Source organism: Gracilinanus agilis, chromosome 6 (genome assembly GCF_016433145.1).
Source record: "Gracilinanus agilis isolate LMUSP501 chromosome 6, AgileGrace, whole genome shotgun sequence".
NCBI lineage: Eukaryota > Metazoa > Chordata > Mammalia > Didelphimorphia > Didelphidae > Gracilinanus > Gracilinanus agilis.
Window position 1 is genome coordinate 79220421 of NC_058135.1, and position 21716 is coordinate 79242136.

At 38.0% G+C, this 21716-nt stretch overlaps 1 protein-coding gene across 1 annotated transcript in view; it reads right to left on the minus strand.

The window, feature by feature from the left end:
• Positions 1 to 21716, minus strand: part of WWC2 (WW and C2 domain containing 2) — a 241937-nt gene that overhangs the window by 11724 nt on the left and 208497 nt on the right. Inside the window, exons 20-21 of the mRNA XM_044680083.1 lie at positions 20705 to 20797; positions 16484 to 16726 (exon numbers count right to left, since the gene is read on the minus strand). Of these exons, the coding sequence (XP_044536018.1) occupies positions 16484 to 16726; positions 20705 to 20797 (336 nt within the window). The remainder of the gene's footprint in view (positions 1 to 16483; positions 16727 to 20704; positions 20798 to 21716) is intronic.

Below are 21716 nucleotides of genomic sequence, written 5' to 3' on the forward strand. Positions count from 1 at the left end.
AATGGAAAGAATAATAATTACCATAAAGCAATCCTGGATTATTCTGGACATCTAGAAAGGATGGTGAAAAAGAAATATGCCTCCCAAAGGAGATATATCTATTGAAAAGGACCTAGTGATGAAGAAAACCCACTCAGGAATCTTTGAGGGCCAGTAAAGCACAAACCCTTCAAGACAACAGGGAAATTAAGTTTATTTAGCTAATTTTGAGGTTAGGGAAATAGTAGGTAAGGTCCTAACTCTACACAGCTCTATCTCCTCTCACTTTTTGTGCTCCCCTCATGGGGATGCTCTTCTGATCTTCTCAAGCCCTCCTTAATAACTCCCTGATCTGTCTATACCCCAAAAAGCTGTCTGACTATCTTACTAAACTAACTATCCTAGATTGTCTCTAAAAAGGTTAAGGATACAAGACTCACAAGTGGACTGAGTCCGTCCCCAAAACTGGGGTTGGCTTCCTAGGTAAAACCCAAAGTCCCAGATGAAAACCCCTTGGGTTTACCTTAGCCAAGTGTCACAGCCAAATTATTCTCAGCCAGATTGTTACAGCACTTCAGGGAAACACAGATCTCCTTCCAGGTATTACTCCAACTCTAAGAACCTAGTAATCTTTCCACAAGACTAGTTAGTTCCCAGGAGATGATAGAGCAGCAATACTCCCTTCCAGCTCAGAGAGAGGCAGGTTTAGGAGTGGCAGTTAATCTCAGTTAATTCCCAAGATCCTCCTCTACCTTCTCCTTCTAGAATCTCTTTCCAGGTCTTGTAGCTAAATTCTCTTCTTTTCTCTTAGAGACAACCTTTGCATTTCCCCCTTATCCCTTTATCCTTATATTGGTCTAGGGAAGAGGTGTCAAAAACATGGCTCACAGGGGCAGCTGAGTAGCTCAGTGGATTGAGTCAGGCCTAGAGACGGGAGGTCCTAGGTTCAAACCCGGCCTCAGCCACTTCCCAGCTGTGTGGCAAGTGACCCTGGGCAAGTCACTTGACCCCCATTGCCCACCCTTACCAATCGTCCACCTATGAGACAATACACCGAAGTACAAGGGTTTAAAAAAAATAAAAACAAAACAAAACAAAACATGGCTCATAATATGCCCAAATGCAGCCTGATCTCTTTCTTACCTGATTTTAATGTGCTTATGTATTTGTTTTATGTGTGTGAAGACACGAGGTTTATGTGGCCCGAAGGGTTCTTCATTTGTGGCCCCCTTTTCTATTTTTTTTTAAACTTTTATTTTCTGTCTTAATGTTAATTCTAAGACAGAAGTATACAAGGGCTAGGCAAACAAGGTCAAGCGACTTGCCCAGGATTACACAGCTAGGAAGTATCTGAAGCCAGATTTGAACCCAGGCTCTCTGGACACTCCAGGCCTAGTGCTCCAACCACTGAGCCACCTTGTTGCACCCCATCCCCAACTTCTGTTTGAGTCTGACACATCTAATCTAGGGGATACTCATACTCAACCAGCTTAAGGAACAACATGAAATTATTCAGGCTAGTCAATTATCATAGATGTTCTCTATCCATCATCAGTGAGTTGAACATGGCTCTTTGAGCTGCTTTTCCCAAAGTGGTGATAATTTTGTACTCCATTGGACCTTTGGGTGTCCAGTGGATTATAGGTATATCTGTCTTGCAGAATGGATGTCACAAACTTGATCTCATTACCATACCTTAATCATTAATTAGCAGAGAAAGAAGGTTCATGGAAGAGTTGTATAGACCCTAAATTCTGAGTGCACACAATCATTTTTCCAAGAATCATTCAAATTTTCCTCTTTAGTAAAGCAATGATTCTCACTATCTATTTTTGGGACCACTTGAGTCTCAAAGAAATATAAATTTTATTTTTACTTAGTTATTTATAATTTTATAAATATGCCACTTTTAGGAGAGAAGGGATGCCACATAATAACAGTCAATATTTACTTCAAAAGGTGGGAAGCAAAGGTTTAGATTTTGAAGCATAAAGCATTCTAAACCATAATGATGGCAGTGATGATAAAAGCTAATATTTATGTAGTACTTTCAAATTACAAAAGCACTTTAAAAACATCTCATTTTATCCTCACAACTGGAGGAGCACTATTCCCATTTTACAGATGAGGGAACTAAGTTAACAAAAGTTAAATGATTTTCCCTGAGTCACACAGTTGAGAAATGTAAGGTAAAAATTGAACTCAAATCTTCCTGTCTTCAGGTTCAGTATCCTATCCACTACAGGATCTAATTGCCTCTAATGATAATCTATTAGAGAGGAATGCTTCTCTTTCTGAATGGGTCAATCCAGAAACTCTATTAAAGCAGTAATTATACCTAAAAGTGTTGTTATTATAATACTACACAATTTATAAGATTTCTAATATTTTTAATAGTCAATACTAACTTGGACAAGAACAACTCAAAAAAGAAGTAGATAAAAAGACTACACTGGTTTTGCCAAAAGACATTCTTTTTATCAGAAGGATAGATAAAAAAATCTCACAAAACAGGACCCCAGTCTTTTATTTGTTCAATTCCATCAGAAAAGAATTACGGCTTATACCTCTTTCTTTAGAATAGCTATCAGCACAGCAACTCAAACAGAAAGTCCATGTTGATGTTGAGAATTTCTACTATTAGCATTTTTGTGGTTGCTAGAAAATTACTTTGAAACTTGGTTTCATTTGTTAAAGATAGGATCGCTAATAGTGATACTATTGTATACCTTGTGATACTCTTTCAGTGAATGAACCCACTTTAACTCTTGCTACTTCCAGGAGAAGCTGCTCACTCGACTTAGATCCATCTAGACCCAGGACTAAAAGGTTGAGGGCTGACTGCTTCTGGGTATCTACTCACTGCCCTGAGTCTGTGTTAGAGTATCTCAGCAATCCAGTGATCCAGGACAATTCCGAAAGACTTAAGACAAAGAATCCACCTCCAGAGAAAGAACTGATAGAATCGCATGCAGATCAGAGTTGCCAATTTTCACTGTAGTTTCTTTATGTTTTTGGTTTTATGTGAGTATTCTCTTAGAATAGTGACCAATATAAAAGTACGATAATACATGTATCATCCAGATCAAATCGCTTATCATTGGTAGGAAGGAAGAAGGAAGAGAAGGAGAGACAATTTGGATCTCATAATTTCAGAAATGTATGTAGAAAATTGTCATTACCTGTACTTGGAAAAATCAAATGTCTTAAACAAACAATAGAATCCAGTTATAGAATCCAGAGAAGCTTGGAAGGAATTATAGGTGAGGCTGACTTGCTTGCATAAGCCATCCCTAGTAGAGATGCAGGGAGGCAGCAGAAATTCAGCCAGAGGCCTCCAATCCACAATTCAAGGAAGTTTAATAAAAGAGGGAAATCGGCAAAGGCTAAGGAAATGAATAAGCAAAGGAAAATTCCTACTACATCAGGACAAAAAAGCCCAAGTTAAGATGGACATGATGAATTGAAATGTAATGGGGAAATAGTTATTGAAATAAATAAAAAGCTAGTAAAACATAGAAGACCACATTTTTAAATCAAAGTCAATATATGGCTCACTGGAATCCTTGTGTATGGATTAATGGACCTGCTTTCTCTTTAAGTTTGACACCCATGAGTTAAGACAATGTCAGACTAAAATTCCAGAAATGAATAATTTTGTATTAACTACAAGCTGAATATCAATGGTAGCAGAGGAAAGGGGAAGACTGTGAATAATAGGGGAGTAACTACTAAGGGCTCATGGGAGTAGGTTACCTCCTACTCAGGAATCAAGTCTGGTAGGGAACCAGCACAAGGCATGGGCTGATTGTATGTAGGTATGTAGAGAGGTTGTGTGATGCAGTGGAAAGAACTCATTTGCCACCAGCTGTTCTGCTTGGTTTTCATTCTGGCATCATCATCATGCACCTCCCCTCCAGCAGAAGTTCATCCCTGGGAAACTCATCATCATGGAGATTGCTTCAGCTTTGCTACTCATGCCTCATCAGTACCCTCAGTGGTTTCTGCCCTTCTTATTAGAAAAGGGCTGGAGGGCACAGCAAACAAACTCCTCCCACTGTTTCCCTTTATAGAGGGCTCAAAATCCTAACCACCTCTTTTTTTTTTTTGCTAGGTTTTTGTTTGTTCAACTCCAACATTAAGGCATCTACAACAGGAGGTCCTCTGGTGCTCCCCCACCTCCAACCCTTCGTGTCCCGCTTTCCCCAATTAGAATGGAAGTTCCTTGAGAGCAGACTTTCTTTTTCTTATGTTTCCCAAGCATTTAGCACAATGCCTTCAATTAAAGGACTGGATTTTAATCTTAGTTCCACCATTTCCCAAAGGACCTTGGGCAAGTCCATTTAACCTCACTCAGTTTCTGTTTCCTCATTTCTAAAATGACAGAGCTAGATCTACGGACTGTCTATAAGAACCCAGAAAGTAACTAGAATGCCTAATTTTTTAAAAAAAAAGACTGAAGTGATGAGTGAAATTAGGATTCTTGATTAAAAAAAGAAACGAATATAGAGTGAAGTAAGCAAAACCAAGTTAATATACAGGATAACCACAACAATATAAAGGGAAAGGAAAACAATTAAACTGAGGATTATGGAATTATAAAGCTTTGCCTCAGAGATGATTTGAGAAAATTCACTTCCCTCTTGGCATTAGCAATGTGGAATATTGTACAAACTATTGGCCATGGTTGATGAGTTGGCCAGTTTTGCTCGACTACTTTTTCTCCAATTTATTTTTTTATTCTTTATTATGAAAAGTAACTGCTAGTTAGATAGAAATGCTAGGAGAGAGGAGAATATAAATTAGGGTGATGTAAAAACAAAAGAAGTCAATAGAAATAAGATTTAGAAAAGAAGAACTTTAACAGAAGCGGAAAAAAAATGTTAGCAAAGTAGAAGTCAACCTGGGGGAAATTCAAGAAACAATCAAACCATTCATATATAACAAAAAATTAGGACTAAGTCAAATGAATGAAATTAAAAGGCCATATGAGAATATCTCTCAAAAACAACTGACCCAGAAAACATAACAGAGAGAAATAACTTAAGAAATTTTCCCCTCAGAAAAACATAGTTAAACAAAATATTTGGATGCTATATTTAAAGAAATGATTTTTAAATTTTGTCCAGAAGTACTGAACCAGAGAGCAAAATGAAAATTGCACTAAAAGTCTACCACCTGGGAGAAATCCATATCACCCACCAAAAGAATAAGACTGCCAAGCTCTAGAGCTTCTAGGTCAATGAAACCATAAGGCAATAAGCCAAGAAGAGTCAGATCAAATACAAAGGAAACCCAGTCAAAATCATGCAAGTTTAGGCATCAAAATCAAAAAAGGACAGGAAAGAATATAATGATACAGAAAAGGTAAATATCCTACACCAAGAGAATCTTTTGTTATAAAGGTGAATATAGAATAGGGATTTTTGATGGAACTGATGACTTCTATCACTTTTTTTTTTTTAATTTTAAACCCTTAACTTCTGTGTATTGATTTATAGGTGGAAGATTGGTAAAGGTAGGCAATGGGGGTCGAGTGACTTGCCCAGGGTCACACAGCTGGGAAGTGTCTGAGGCCGGATTTGAACCTAGGACCTCCTGTCTCTAGGCCTGGCTCTCAATCCACTGAGCTACCCAGCTGCCCCTGACTTCTATCACTTCTGAGAATTCCTAATGAGAAAATGAATCTTCAATATGCAAATACACTGGTTAAATTACTCAGGACAAGAATTTCTGTCTGTCTCAATTGTATTACTTGCCAAAATGGGTATTAATGATTTAAGATTTTCATTTGAGGAAAAATGAAATTGAGCCCTCCATGCTTGCTTCATCAAGAACTCTACGTTCTCAAAGATTATGCCAGTGAAAGGAGCATAAATTCTGGTAGGTATTAAATGTTAAATTATGTGTGTCAACTGGATTTTTGGGGAACCCTAATTTTGCCCCTGTCCCCTGAGAACTCACCCCAAGGGAAGTTCCAGACTCGCCCATTTAAGACTGAATAATAGACCTTAAGGTACTTAATGGTCTCAGTTCAGGTGGACCTAATCAAATGCTAAGTACCCTTTTGTTCTGGTAGTTTCTCCCATTGTATCAAAGTACTCTCCTAGGCAGCCCAGCACTAGGCTGTACTTTTCCCTTTTTTATCGGTTATAAAGCATCAGAGTCTCCCTAATAATCCTGTCTTGGACTTCTCATTTCCTTGTAGCCATGGTGATGCCAATCAATCATATTTTTCCCTGTGCTTAGTTCCCCAAATGGTATATAAGTTTCCCAAGTTCTATGGTTCTTCAGAGAATCTTCTTGAATTGATCCTCCCAGAGATACTGTCCCCAGAGCCCCAGGGTTTTGACTCTGTAGTTTTTGGTGCTTGGCTCTGTGACAGTGGCTGATTATTATGGATCTATCTCTTTTCTGATTAAACGCTTGATTTTTCTGACTACTTTAGTAGTTCTGTGTTTTTCCAAGTTGACAAAGGTCATCTATCAAGCTGGAAAGACTGTGTATGAGTCAATGAACAGACTAGATGTCTATAAGACTGGAGATTCTCATCAACAGACTGACCAATAGACTGATCACCTTGTAGCTACAGCAACCCTCAAAAACTTTCAGCCAAGTTAGAGAGGAGTCTGTGCTGGTAGAAAAAAACAACACACCCAAGAATGGGATCACAAATCACTGAGCTACTGAAGTGTGTTTCTTTTATTTGGCTGACTTGGCAAGATGATCCCAGTGTTAATTTTTAGTTTAGTCACGTTCTCATGGATATAGGTATTCCTTCCATTCATGTTGGTCTACTGGTACCTTCTTGTCTGTGCCCTGCTGTAATTCACCCACAGAAGCTCTAAGAACAAGAGAGGTTTCCAACATCCATGGATACCATTGTAGCCCTTGAACTATCCGCTTAACCTCTTACTCTTCACCTACTTAACTAACCTATCTCATTTTCAGATCTTATGTGTCCTTCCTAATGTCTTTGATCCCACTTTCTTCAAAAGAAGGTAATCCCAATGTTAATGAACTCTGCTTCCTCCGGCAGTGCCTGGCCCACTGTTACACTGGGCACGAAAAAAAAAAAAAAGAAATGGCAAAATGTGGGACTTTTATACTGCCTTTTAAAAGATTCTTTCCCTTGATCACTGTGGGTTTCCATCTTTATTTTTACTCATTGTATACAACTGTAGTGTTTGAGTAATACTCTTTCACCCTGCCCACTGTTTGAAATCTCTTTCAATGGTTTTCTTTCCTTGTGCCCTATTCCATAACTACTTCCCATATATACAATGTACTTATTTGTTTCTACAGATACATAATTCCCTTTGAAAATGTTTTTACCAATTACATGTAACATCAAATATCCACATAAGTTTTCCTAAGTTATATGATTTAACCTATCTCCCTCCCTCCCTTTTCTTCCCCATCCTGGTGCTGGCAGGTGATAAGATCTCAGTTATACATGTACTACCATGCAAAACATCTTTCCATATCGTTCATCTTTTAAGTGAGTAATCTTATAAAACCAAAATCACAAAGCATAAACCCAAATAAGCAATTGGAAAATCATCTACTTTCATCTGCATTCTGACTCCAGCAGTTCTTTCTCTGGAGGTGGAGAGCATTCTTTGTCCTAAGTCTCTTAGAATTGTCCTGGATCACCGTAATGCTGCTAATAGCTAAGTCTATCACAGTTGATCATTCCACAATATTGCTGTTACTGCAGATATACGATTCCCTTGCAGCCCCAGATGCTTGTGAAATTTTGGCAGTTTGTTAATAAAACGTCTAATGAGAAACTAAGAATAGGCTAACTACATAAAGAATACTGCTCCCCAAAAAGACGAACTGAAACAATGCATCCGACATAGCGGTATTTGCTCGCTGCTCTCATAAAGAAAATCCATCAAGTTTCATTACTTCCCACAACTCTCCTCACTCTTGTTGCCCCTGCAGTTAAAAGTCAGCTTAGTAACACAGTAGAAGAATGTCTTAAACCAAATCCCATTCTCAAGCATTGAATAATACCCACAGGAAGAGGTTGTGTCCTGAAGTGGTTAGCACTGAAGCCTTGGAGTTGTAAATCAAACTGGAATTATATGCCTTCATCTATTAGGCGTGGCAATATAAGTAGTAAATTTCTTCACTTTGATTTTAAATTTCCATCATCTAACATGAAAATGATTGTACTCTAATGTGGCGACTAGGGAAGTATAAGTTAGCATTATTAGCCTCTTGGATAAGTGCCAAGCCAATGAGCAATTGTTGGGGGAATTGGCATTTTCCAGTGAGTTGCCTAACAGAAGATACATGAGAAACCATCAAGAATTTTCAAGGGATGAGAAGTTTTAAAATTGTTTAAAAGTTTATATGTAGACATAATTATCTATAAATTTATAAGTTAAAAGGTGTTTATTTTGTGAGCTAATAATAAATTTTAAATGACCAAACACAGAGTTCATGAGGGTTCTTAAATGGGGGTCCATAAACTTTTAAAAAATATATTGACAATTGTAGTTTTCTGTGATGGGGTGGGCTATGGTGTGACTAATCTTGAAGTTAGCTCAATTAGGGTAAAGGTCACAGAAGCTGAGCAAGTTGAGGGAAATGGGTATTTTTTATTATTTCCAGAGGTATTGCACATTTTGTACACATTTAGCTAGAGATGCACTTGCTTCTATATAATGAGGAGGGCAGCTAGGTGGCTCAGGGGATAGAGAGTCAAGCTTAGAGAAGGGAGGCCTTGGATTCAAATCTGGCCTCAGACACTTCTTGGCTCTGTGATTATGGATGGGCAAGTCATTTAATCCCCACTGCCTACCCTGTACCACTCTCTTCTGACTGGGAACCAATAGACACTGTTGATTCTAAGATGGAAGATAAGATAACCAGTCCCATAAATAAAGTGTGAGGTATATTCTCTCAATGAATACCTGGAAAGAGATTTTCTTCCCACATACAGTGGGATCTCATTTTAGATAAACTCAACACATGCAAATTCACTTACACGTAATTGGCAACTGAAAACAATTAATGCACAGAAATAACAAAATAAAAAATTTTAATTATGTGCTATATCCACATCATTTTCCCTATGTAATAGGAGAATTCTAGAGATAAGAGCAAGCTTACAGCAGATCACCCAATCATACTCATTTGCACTCTGAGAAGCTTTAGTGTGATTAAAAAATAATAATAAATTACACAATAACAAACACATAATCAGAATCATGACTCGACTCTCTGGACTTTTCGTCCTTCTCATCAGTCACTTCCCACCATGGAGATACTTCCATTCTAAGGTCCTACTTTCCTAAGTGGTCAATGCCTACCTGGACCATCATTTTTTTTTTTTTTTTTTTTTTTTAAATTTTTTTTTTTATTTTTTTTTTAAACCCTTAACTTCTGTTTATTGATTTATAGGTGGAAGAGTGGTAAGGGTAGGCAATGGGGGTCAAGTGACTTGCCCAGGGTCACACAGCTGGGAAGTGTCTGAGGCCGGATTTGAACCTAGGACCTCCCATCTCTAGGCCTGGCTCTCAATCCACTGAGCTACCCAGCTGCCCCAGGACCATCATTTTTTAAAAGTGCCCTCGCCATGCTTTAATGCCCTCACAGTTTAACTCTTGCTTTTTCTCTTTCTCTCCACCCCGCATCCTTCCCTGGCTATCTACTCCATTGTCTTTCCACCATTGGAATGTAAGCTCCTGGAGGACAGGGTGGTTGCTTTGCATGCTTGTAAGATATCTAGCACACAGTTAAGTGCTTAACAAATGTTTTATATCTTTATAATGCAAAGGACAGCTTGGCAGTGCCATAGTGCATAGAATGCCAGGAGTCAGGGAGATTCATCTTCCTGACTTCAAATTTGGCCTCAGACATTTACTAGCCCAGTGACTCTTAGGGAGTCACTTTAGCCTGTTTGCCCGAGTTTCCTCTTCTGTAAAATGATCTGAAGAAAGAAATGGCAGACCATGACAGTACCTTTGTCTAGAAAACCCCCAAGAGGGTCACAATGAGTCAGATCCAACTGAAATGATCACACAATACAATGGAAAGAGTGTTGGAATTTGAGTCGGAAGTGGTGGGTAGGAATGCCCCTTTTGCTTTTTTATTTCCATTATGACCTTGGATATGTTACTTAAACTCTCTGGGTCTCAAGTTTCCTCATTTGTAATATGAAGGGGGTGGTTCTAAGCAACCTCAAAGGTCCCTTTTAGCTCTAAATCGATGGGCTTGTTCATCCTACCATCCTGAGTACCCAAAACAAGAATAAGAATCTTTAAATAAATGACATCACTACAATGGTCTTTTTCTTAGTTGAGTAGTTGAAATGGAACGTTCCAGACAAAATCCCATGAAGAGAATTGGAATCCTTATATTACCAATTCAAAATAAATCTCCTGGATATCTATACCTGATGATGATGGTAACAATGAGTATCACACTTAAAAGCACCTACTATGTTGCAGGCACTGTGCTAAACATCATAAAAAAAGTGTTATATCATCTGATTCTCAAAATTGCCCTAGGAGGTAGGTGCTACTACTATCCCCATTTTACAGACAATGAAACTGGAGCAAGCAGTGTCATAGAGCCTCCTAATTCTTTTATCTGAGTTTTTCCCTCAGAAAATCACCATTTAATAGAAGAGAAACACAATAATGTTTTTAAAAAATCCAATTAATTTGTGCCTCATTCTGACCCTGTTCATGAGTACAGTAGAGAGATATCTATTTACAGTCATGTAACAAGCTTGTCAAAAGACCAGAAATCCAATTGTGATGTATGTTCTCTCTTGAAAGAGTTCAGAGTGTTTTATCAGAGGCTTGATGAGTCCTAAATCTATTTAATGGTTTCTCTGAGTAAGGTACAGTTTCCCATTATAAACAAACTGTTGATTATTTAAGTGAAGTGTCAGTATTAGAAACCAAGAAAATCTCTCAAACCGTTGAGTCAATGACTATTACAAATGCAATCAATGATGTGGAGAATTTAATTAGCTTCTGACAGTAAGGAAAAGGGCCCTCCCTCTGACTAGACAGCTCACCTCTTCAACAGTTTCCTTACTTTGTCATGATGCAATTATAATCCGAGGTTAAACATAATTAGCACGGCAACAAACTTGTTTTCTTAGGAAGGCAATTTATTAGGCCAAAACACGAAAATAACTATTTTGTATCACAGATAATCTTATTTCACAAGGGACTAAAAAAGCTAATTGAATTTTTAACATTTTATCAACAGAGTTAAATGAACGTGTTATTTGTTGGAAGCTTGGTTAACTAGGGGATACTCCAGTTCATGTCTCTGCTGGAGTTTTGGAACAATTGTAATAATAATAATGGCCATTTATAGATAACTTTAAATTTGCAAAGCACTCTACAAATAGGATCTCATTTTATTCTTACAATAATTCTTGGTGGTAGATGCTATTGTTAGGGCAACTAGGTAGTTCAGTAGATAGAATTCTGGCCCTGGAGTCAAGAAGACCTCAGTTCAAATCCAGCCTCAGACACAGCCTAGTGGTGTGACTCTGGGCAAGTCACTTTGCCTCATTTGCTTCCATTTCCTCATCTGAAAAATGAACTGGAAAAGTAGGCAAACCTACTCCAATCTCTTTGCCAAGAAAACTCCAAACAGGGTCATAAAGTCAGGCATTTACTGAAATGATTGAACAACAACAAAAGATGCTATTTTTAATTCCTTGGAGATCATCTAGCTAACCCCCTTCATTTTACATAAGGGAAATCTGGAGTCAGATACTAAACAATTTCCTCAAGGACATAAAGCTGGTAGTAATAGGGACAGGACTTTAACTTCAGCCTTATGCCCCTTGGTTCAGTACCCTTTTCATACGGAAAAAAGTTCTAAGGCATGATGGGCTGTTGTAATTTTTTTCTCTTTTTTTAATTAATTTTTATTTTTAAATATTTTTTCATGTTTCCATGATTCATTTTCTTTCCCTCCCCCCCCCCCCCCCGAGTCAACAAGCAATTCCACTGGTTTGTACAAATGTTATCCTTTGATACCTATTTCCATATTATTCATTTTTGGTATAGAGCAATCTTTTAAAGGCTAACCCCAAATCACATACCCATATATACATGTGGTAAGTGATGTCATATGTTCTTCTTTTGCATTTCTACTCTCATAGTTTTTTCTCTCAATGTGGCATTCTTTCTCATAAGTTCAGGAGTGTCTTGTCTTGTTGCATTGCTACTAATAGTAAAGTCCATTACATTGGAGAGTTCCACAATGTTTTACTTTCTGTGTATAATGTTCTCCTGGTTCTGCTCATTTCACTCTGCATCAAAGGTTCTCCCAGTTCATACAGAAATCCTCCAGTTCATTATTCTTTTCAGCACAATAGTGTTCCATCCCCATCAGATACCACAACTTGTTCAGCCGTTCCCCAATCGAGGACCCTCCCTCATTTTCCTTTTTCTGCCACCACAAAGAGAGCGGATATAAACAGTTTGGTACAAATATTTTTCCTTTGTAATTTTCTGAAACTTCTTTTGTTCTTACGGTGAACACAGATAAAAATGCTTTGGTCTCTGGGGCAGAAAAATGGCAGAACTCTGGGGAAAAAACAAGGGGCCCAGCTTGAGGACTTTATAAATCCCAACTGTGAATAGAAGGATAGGGAGGAGAAAGCTGTGGGTACCATTTTAAAGCATGTATGCTCTTTATCATAGGAGGAAAATTAGTGACAGGAAGAGAATGAAAATTGTTTCTCATGTTTCCAAAGACCAGAAAGGAACCTTAGAGATCATCTAGTTCAGTGCTTTCATTTTGCAGAAGGGAAAACTGACGCTCAGTGAGAAGAAAATAATCTGTTGAATATCACAAAATTGTCTATGGAATTAAGTCAAGTCTCTTGATCAAGTCACTGGAATTGAAGATCAAGTTTCTTGATTTCCATTTTAGGGTACTTTCTATTACTTTGTTGCTAGTTTATATAATGCCTTTTCTCTCTTTAAAGGATAGTTTCAGTACTTTGATAGATTTGACCTTATTAGTATGGCCACCTCTACCTCTCCTTTCCCCTTGGTGAAGGCTAATCCATTCACAATTTCTTGTACAAAATGGTTTTTTAAATAGATCCTTCAAGAAATCCCACATACAGAAAGATCCAATAAGGAGGCATTCCTTTAAGGCAGTGATTCCAAAAGTGGGCACTATCGCCCCCTGGTGGTTGCTGCAGTGATCCAGGAGGGCGGTGATGGCCACAGGTGCATTTATCTTTTCTATTAATTGCTATTAAAATTTTAAAAAAAATTAATTTCCAGGGGGCTAAGTAATATTTTTTCTGGAAAGGGGGTGGTAGGCCAAAAACGTTTGGGAACCACTGGCCTAGGGTTTTAAAAAAATGCTTAATTTCCATTTTAGGATTACTGCTGTGCATTGGTTCCAAGGCAGAAGAGCAGTAAGGGCTAGGCAATGGGGGTTGGGATTTGCCCAGTCACATGGCTAGGAAATGTCTGAGGCTAGATTTGAATCCAGGATTTCCCATCTCTTGGGCCTGGCTCTCAATCCACTGAGCCACCTAGCTTCTCCCCTCTCTAGGTATTTTAACATTTTATGTATAAAAGTGCAATAAGGTGAATATAAGCAATTCAACTGAAATATTTATTCACTTTCCCCTCCCTATAAAAAAGCAGCACCCTTTGTATCTATTCACAATTTTAATTATAACAATAAAATGAAAATAGCTGACACATGTGCTGTAATTCATTATTAGGACTTTCATTTCAATTATAATTCATTATAAAGTCCTAATAATGAATTTGCCTGCAAAATGCTAAATTGAATAGTGTATATCACCTTCCTAGATTTTTTCTAAAAAGTTACTATTTTCTATGACCTGTTTCAAAGCTAAAATCATAATTGTAGCTAATGTCTATGCTGTTTTATTATACACAGTATCTCATCAGATCCTTACAACAACTGTGCTGCAAGGGAGGTGGTATTATTCTTATTTTAAATATGAGGAAACTGAGGCAAAGAGAAGTTTGATTCTAACTCAGGTCTTCCTGGCTCACTACAGTTAAAAGCCCAAGCAATTAAAAGAACACTTGACTTGGACACAAGAAATCTGAGTTCCAGTCCTGTCTATTATAGTTACTGTTTGAGACCATAGGAAAATCCTATCTGACTTTCAATGTCTTCTTCTATAAAATAGTGATAATAATAAAATAATAATAATATAATAATAATAATAATAATAATAAGCATACATATAATCATTTGTGGAGGTGATTGAGCCCCAGCCACTCAGCTTATCAAAAAAGGCTTTCCCGTGGAGAGAGTAAATGAGATGAGTCTAGAAGGGTTCTAGAAGTGGTGGTAAGGAGAGAATTCATACCACTATGGTAGAGAGAAGGGTATGCCCCTAAGATATCGGTGGAGGAATGTTTGAATGTTTGCTTTTGTTATACCTTTAAAGCAGATGTCCTTTTGTAAAAACTAGTTGTTATTAAGTGATTAGATGAAAATGAGGCACTATTTATTGATCCCTAACAGATGGAGAATTAGGGCTGGTGTGAACCCAAGGAAGACACTCAAATATGAAGAAGAGCAGCAATAGCAAAAGAACACTGGTATTGGAGAGGTAGGCTTTTATAGCATCAAGCAGTTTGAATCGTGAAAATCCAGCACCATTTCCCAAATGGAATCCAATCTGATTTTCCACTTTTCAAATCTGGACCCAGCTCACTATTTGACTTGGATTGTGCTTACCCAAGATACACATCTTGATAGAAGAGCTCAAGCTAATGTGCTATCCATTTGTTCAACCTCCTCTGTCCCTGCCTTGTCTCTCCCTACTCCAGTCAATCCTCCACTCAATTATTCAAGTCAGAGCTAACTCATCCTTTGAGTGTTGCTAAATGACAATATCCACTATCTATAGAACAGCTAGTTCCTGAGGCCCATTTATTCACCTCTTTAAAGGCAGCCAGTGATACATGGAGCACACGTACAGAAGGTGTGTGCATTCTCACAGCTACACACTCATTCCAACAGGTGGCAACTGTGTTGGAGAGGGAAGAGGAAGCTATTGCTTTTGTCATATGATGAACAAAATGGGGTTTTTGAGGGCTAGCTTGGGAATCACAGAATTAGAGAATAACAAAATAATTTTTCAGTGTTGGACCCTCACCAGCCTTCTAGCCTAAGCCATAGCCCACAATGACTCCCCACTAAAATGTACCCACAAGTGGCCATTTAGCCTTTGTGGGAAGACCTCCAATGAGGAGGATGGGGAAACCATGCCTCTCAAAGTAGTTTATTCATTCCATTTTGGGATAGTTCAAAATTTGCCTCTTTATCCATTACTCCTTGTTCTGGCTTCTGGGTTAGAAAGAGCAAGACCAATCCTTTGGCATGAGAAAGCCTTTCAAGGGTCTGAAGTGACCTCTCCTGAGTCCTTTCTCTTATGTCTCTTTTGTCTTCTCTTCTCCAGGCTAAATAAACATTCCCAGGTTCTCCAAAGGTATTGGTTCCAAGGAAGAAGAGTGGTAAGGACTGGGCAATGGCCATTAAACAACTTGCCCTGGGTCACACAGCTAGGAAGTGTCTGAGGCCAGATTTGAACCCAGGACCTCCCTCTCTAGACCTGGATCTCAATCCACTGAGCCACCTACCTGTTCCCCAGTATCCTTCTTAAAATGGGGGTAACCAGAACGATAGTGACAGAATACTATTGTGCTGTAGGAATGATGAACAAGATGATTTCAGAAAGAACTGAAATGACCTACATGAACTGATGCAGAGTGAAATAAGCAGAACTAGGAAAACATTGTGCACAGTACTAGCAATATTGTGGAACAATCAAATGTGATAAGACTTAGCTACTATTATGATAATTCTGAAGGACTTATGAAAAAAAATACTATCCACCTTCAGAGAAAGAACTATTGGAGATGGAATACAGATGAAAGCATATGATTTTTCACTTGTTACCTGGGCATATGTTTTGGTCTTGTAAGGTTATTTACTTAGAAAAATGAATAATATGGAAATATTTTTATGTAATAATACATGTATAACATGTATAGATTGAATTGCTTGCCAGCTCTTTGTGAAAAGGAATTTAAAACTCACTTTGTTAATTTTAACTTAATCAATCAAGAACTTGGAGTGCCCTTCCTTTCATACTTGGGAACCACAGAATTAGAGAATAACAAAATCATTTTTCTACCAAAAAACCGGGGAGGAGAAAAAAAAAGGAAAAACTGAAAGAATGAATGAATCAAATACCTAAACCTTCAAGCAAACTATTCTCCAACTCAGATCTTATTCATGGAACTCCTATATTGTTCCTGTGGGTCCAGGTCAAGTTCTAAACAAGTAACATAAACAACCCTTTGGAAGATATGGTTTTTTTTAGAAAAAGAAATTCCGTTTTTAAGGTGGGAACTTTCTTACTTTGAAAGAGATTAGATACACAACACTACCCAAACCTTTTGGAAATAACCTGCAAAGAAGCCATTGTCATCAGTACCTGTTTTTCTGCTTGTTTCAAGAGCTTCTGAAACCTCTCATCCTTGAGTAGAGAAGCAGAAAGAGTCACCTCTCCCAGGGCTTTCATGTCCTCCAGTTTCTGCTGCAAATGCCGTAGAGCCTGCAATTCATCATTCAAGCGGCTCTGCCGGGTCAAGGAAGCCTGAAGGTCCAACTCTAAGTCAAGAGATGTGCGTGGGGGGTGTTCTCGTATTGATCTTCTATGGACTGGTGGGCAAACAGTCTGGGTGATTATATGGAGAAAAAAAAAGTGAAATGATTAAAAACTGTAGCATGTATAAACCATGCATGTTACATATATGTGCATAGGCAAGTGGCATGTGTTCTTGTCAGATGATGCTTCTGATACCTTCATGAATATTCTGGATTTTTCTATGGCTAAATCTTTGCTCTTGCCATTTACTTCTTACTCAGGATGCCCATCAGTATTTATTTTAACTACTCTAGTCCCATTACCTGAAAACCTGGGTTAAAATGAATCTCCTACAAAAAAGTATTTCCAGAATAACTGGCTCTAATAATGCTGGTCTCTAACACCCTGGCAATCCCACTCTGCCTTAGCTGCTACTCGCAATTCAGAAATCTTTCTATGTACTTCTCTAGCTTTTCTGTTCCTGAACATTATGGACATTTAATAGTTTGGACTTGAGGGTTAATCAGTAAAAAATCTGAATTGGGGTTTTTTGTTTGTTTCTTTTAGCTAAGTCTCTAGTCAAGGGCAGCCAGTCTTACAGGCCACACTCAACACTGTGTGTCCTCACCCAAAAGTGGTTAGTTTGACACACATCCCCATTCACTGCCCTCTTTGTATGCTTGCATTTCATGCATTTGAATTGTATATCACTGGGTTAAACTGTTCAGATTTTTTAAATGTACGATCTTAATAAAAAGTCAATTATTTTTTAAACTGCACTAGCATGACATTCCTGGACTCAATCCCCAAACTTTTAAGTTATTTTTAAAAAAGACCTCAGATGATGATGGAATACTAACTATCATGCTATAAGGAATGATGATGAATCGACAGACTTCTATAAGAACTGGAAAGAGCTCTATGAACTGATGTGGAATGAAATAAGCAGAACCAGGAGAACATTGTACACAGAAACTGAAACACTGTGGGACGATCATATGTAATTTTTTTGCTACTGATTTTTTTTGCTACTAAAAACAATGCAATGATCCAAGACAATTCTGAGGGACTTAAGAGAAAGAATGCTATTCACATCTAGAGAAAGAACTGTGGGAGCAGAAACACAGAAGAAAAACCATAAAATTTATCACTTGTTTGTATAAGTTTTAGATTTGGGGTTTTGGTTTTAAAAGATTGCTCTATTACAAAAATGAATAATATGGAAATAGTTGTGAGTTATAATATATGTAAAACCCAGTGGAATTGCTTGTCAGCTCTGGGTTAGGGGAGGGACACAACAAGAATCATGTAACCATGGAAAGAAATAAAAAAATCAAACCTAAAATAAATAAATAAAAAAATTTAAAGGCCCTAAAGCAGCCAAAATAGATATCCGAAACTCTGTGTACCATATACGATACTACCTTTATTCCTTGATATTGCTACAAAAACAATTCTTTTAAGGGGAGCCCTAACAATATTTAATACTGATGACATGATAATAATTAGTAAATATAATAATAATTAGTAAAATGCATAAAAGTAAACAGGTGTTTTTATTTATTTATTGAAGCCCTTAACTTCTGTGTATTGACTCATAGGTGGAAGAGTGGTAAGGGTGGGCAATGGGGGTCAAGTGACTTGCCCAGAGTCACACGGCTGGGAAGTGTCTGAGGCCGGATTTGAACCTAGGACCTCCCATCTCTAAGCCTGACTCTCAATCCACTGAGCTACCCAGCTGCCCCCAGGTGCTTTTATTTAAAGAAAACTTTATTGATGCCTTATTTCTCTATCATAGTCCTTTCCAACACACCACTTGCAAAGGTAAGATGACAGAGCAGCAGGAAAAAATATAGATGAACTCTCTTCCACAAAGATATGGAAAATGTACCAGATCAAATCCTCATCAGTGAATCCAAGAAAAAAAAATTGTAGTGAGTTATTTTTTGGTGACAAAGAAGTCTGTGGAAAGCCAGGAATCCTGGTGTGGGGCATAGGGTCGAAGGTTGCATACCAGGACATGAAGAGGTCCTAGACCTAAAAGAGGGTCCAATTTCATGCAGGATATTGGAAAAGGTGCCAACTGGCAGCACTGTCACTCACTACCTAGTTCTTGGTCAAAGATTCAGATTCAGTGAAAGCCTAAAGAGGGGACCTAAATTTATGAGCTTAGCATTCCAAAGTGGGGAACAGTCCTAGGCTCAAGGCTATATACTGAACAAGGAGTAAGCCTGGAAATAAGCAGAAATTGTGGGGATCTGACATCTGGAGTGCAGTGGGGTCTCAGCTCTAGTCCTTATCCCAGTTTGAAGCATGTACCAGAATAACCCAAGCAGGAATCTAAGACCGAAGGGGAACCTGCAGCTGTGCCACTTTCCAGCCGGCTCCCAGTGGATGAGTTCAGTAGTAGACTATTTCAGCTGCAACCAAGGGTAAAGTCACAGGTGTGTTGTTCAGATCCACACTCAGGGCAGGACCTTACAGAGCTCAGAGCAAGGGGGCAGTCATCAGACTTTGCCCTGGATTGGGTGTCCAGATTGTGCTATCCCTGAGATGCTAGAATAACACAGCATTCACTATCCCCAAGAAAGCAGGAGAACCATCCAAGAAGACACAAGTTAAGCCAGCCCTGGCATTTCCTCCAGAAGCGCACAGCCTCTGGCTTTAATATGAAGTCCAAAGTAAGGAAGCAGTATGGAAAAATGTACAAACAAATAGAGAATTTCATCATAAAGAGCTGTTACAATGAAAGGGACACTCTCAAGGCAAAAACCCGTAAGAGATGAATAACTCCAAAATATTTACAAGCAAAGCTTCAAAGAATAGCACAACAGCTTAACAACTAGAATTTCTGGAAAAGATGATGCAAGAGTTAAAATATTAAATGAGAGTATCAGAGAAAAAGCCATAAAAGAAACTAGAGTTATGGAAGAAAGAATTGTAAACAGCTTGTCACAAGACATATAAAATCTGACCAAGAAAACTCCCTGAAAATAGACTAAGTACAAGTTAATACCTCCATAAGACAACAAAAATTATTTTAAAAAAATCTAACATACTGCTTGTCTCCACATTCTCTTATAGCAAAGATCAAACAATCAACATGGTTAGTTCTTAAAAGGGAGGGTTCTGTGGGGGATAGGAGACAAAGAATTACTGAAAAGTGATAGTGAAGAACAAAAGAATTTTTTTTTAATTTAAGAAAAGGAAAACAGTTAGGCAACATCAACAAGCATAATAGCCACATCTGACAGCTGGTGAAATACTTTCCATCCCTAATCCTCCAACATTTTCTCTCAGAGAAGGAAAGTGTTTCAAAATCTGCTTTCTGTGACCAAGACTGGTCATTACAATTAATTACAGGTCAGCTATCTTTCAGTTTATTTTATTGCTGTTCCTGTTTATACTGTTTTCCTGATTTTTGCTTACTTTATTCCGTATTAGTTCATAATGTCTTCCAATGCTTCTCCTATTTCAAGCTACTCATTTCTTACGGCACAATATAGAACACATTCAATATCAGGATTAGGTTAGCCATTCCCCAATTGAATGGCAATCCCATTATTCCCAGTTTTTTGCTCTATAGGATGGCTTTTAAAGTACTTAAAATGTAGGATGTGGTACTTGACCATATCTTGATTTTTAAAATCTGTTACTGTTTGTTGGACTTCAGTATTATTTCCCCAAATCACACGGTACCTCCCTACCAGACAGGTTCTGGATTTTAGTCCCTGGGTGATCCCCTAGGTCCCTGGCATACTGGGAGTTCCCAGCAGGTCTTCAGCATCTATATTATGCATAGATAGTATGGATATAAATTTCGGCACAGACTTAGACTCAATAACCATAAATTCCAAAGTTCTGGAAATGAAATAAACATGCCTACTTGTCTACCCTTCCATAGGCATTTCTACAACCGGCATGACATTTAAAGCTCTGGATAGCTCTGAGGACTTTATTACAATAGTATTATACCTTAACAATTCTGCCATGGATCATGAACTAATTCTGACTTGCCTGAAAAGAAGGTGGAAGAGGCTGGGGAGGTGAAGATACAGCGATACCTACCCTCTTGACCCTCAAGCTACGGCGTTCCATAGCATTTCTTACAAAGAGCGATTTTCGAGCCAATGTTGAACTGTCACTGTCACTCCGATTTAGCTATTAAAGACACAATATAGGGGGAAAAATAACTGTAAAGTCCCGTTGCACACACACACACGCACACGGATTTAGAATCAAATATACTTCATGCACTATGAGAAAATCTTCTGTAAGCAAGTAATTTTTCTGACTATTGTATTTTTTGCCCAGTTTCATTGTAACCGACCTTATTTAGAGCTGGAAGGGTCTTTACAATATTAATTCTCCATCTGTATCACTGCCAAATACAGCTAATTCTATAAGAGGGGAAGCTTAGTATATTATGAAGGGGATCCTTTGATCTTTAGTCTTGAACATAATTTTTACTTGAGTAGGACTACTGAGGTCTGCAATGTGCTTAATAGCATGGGCCATTGCTATACTCGGCCACAGATAAACAGAAGCATATATCCTATACCTTAATGAGAGATAGCATGGTAAAATAGTATGTAGGATTTGAAATAAAGAAGACTTGGGTTCAGATTCTGACTGAGACCCTTATTAGCTATGTGACCCTGGGCAAGTCACTTAATCTTGCCTGTTTCCTTGTCTATAATAAACAAATGGAGAAGAAACAAATAGTGTCTCTGTCTCTGTCTCTGTCTCTCTCTCTCACATTGCATTTGATGATCTCCAAGGTCCTTCTACCTCTATATGAATCTATAAATTTCTAAATACCAACCTGAATTCCAAATACAGTTTATCCATTCAACCCATAAGATCTTCTTAGAAATAATTACTTGTTATTTCTATGATTGCACGTATATAAAATCTATCAAATTGCTTACCTTCTCAGTGAGGGAAAAGGGAAAGAATTTGGAACTCAAAATTAAAAAAAAAAATCTAAAAATTGTTTTTAGATGCAATTGGAAAAAAATAAAATAAAAATGAACACTGGTTAGATAATAACAGAGGAAATACAGCTAAAGTGCCTACA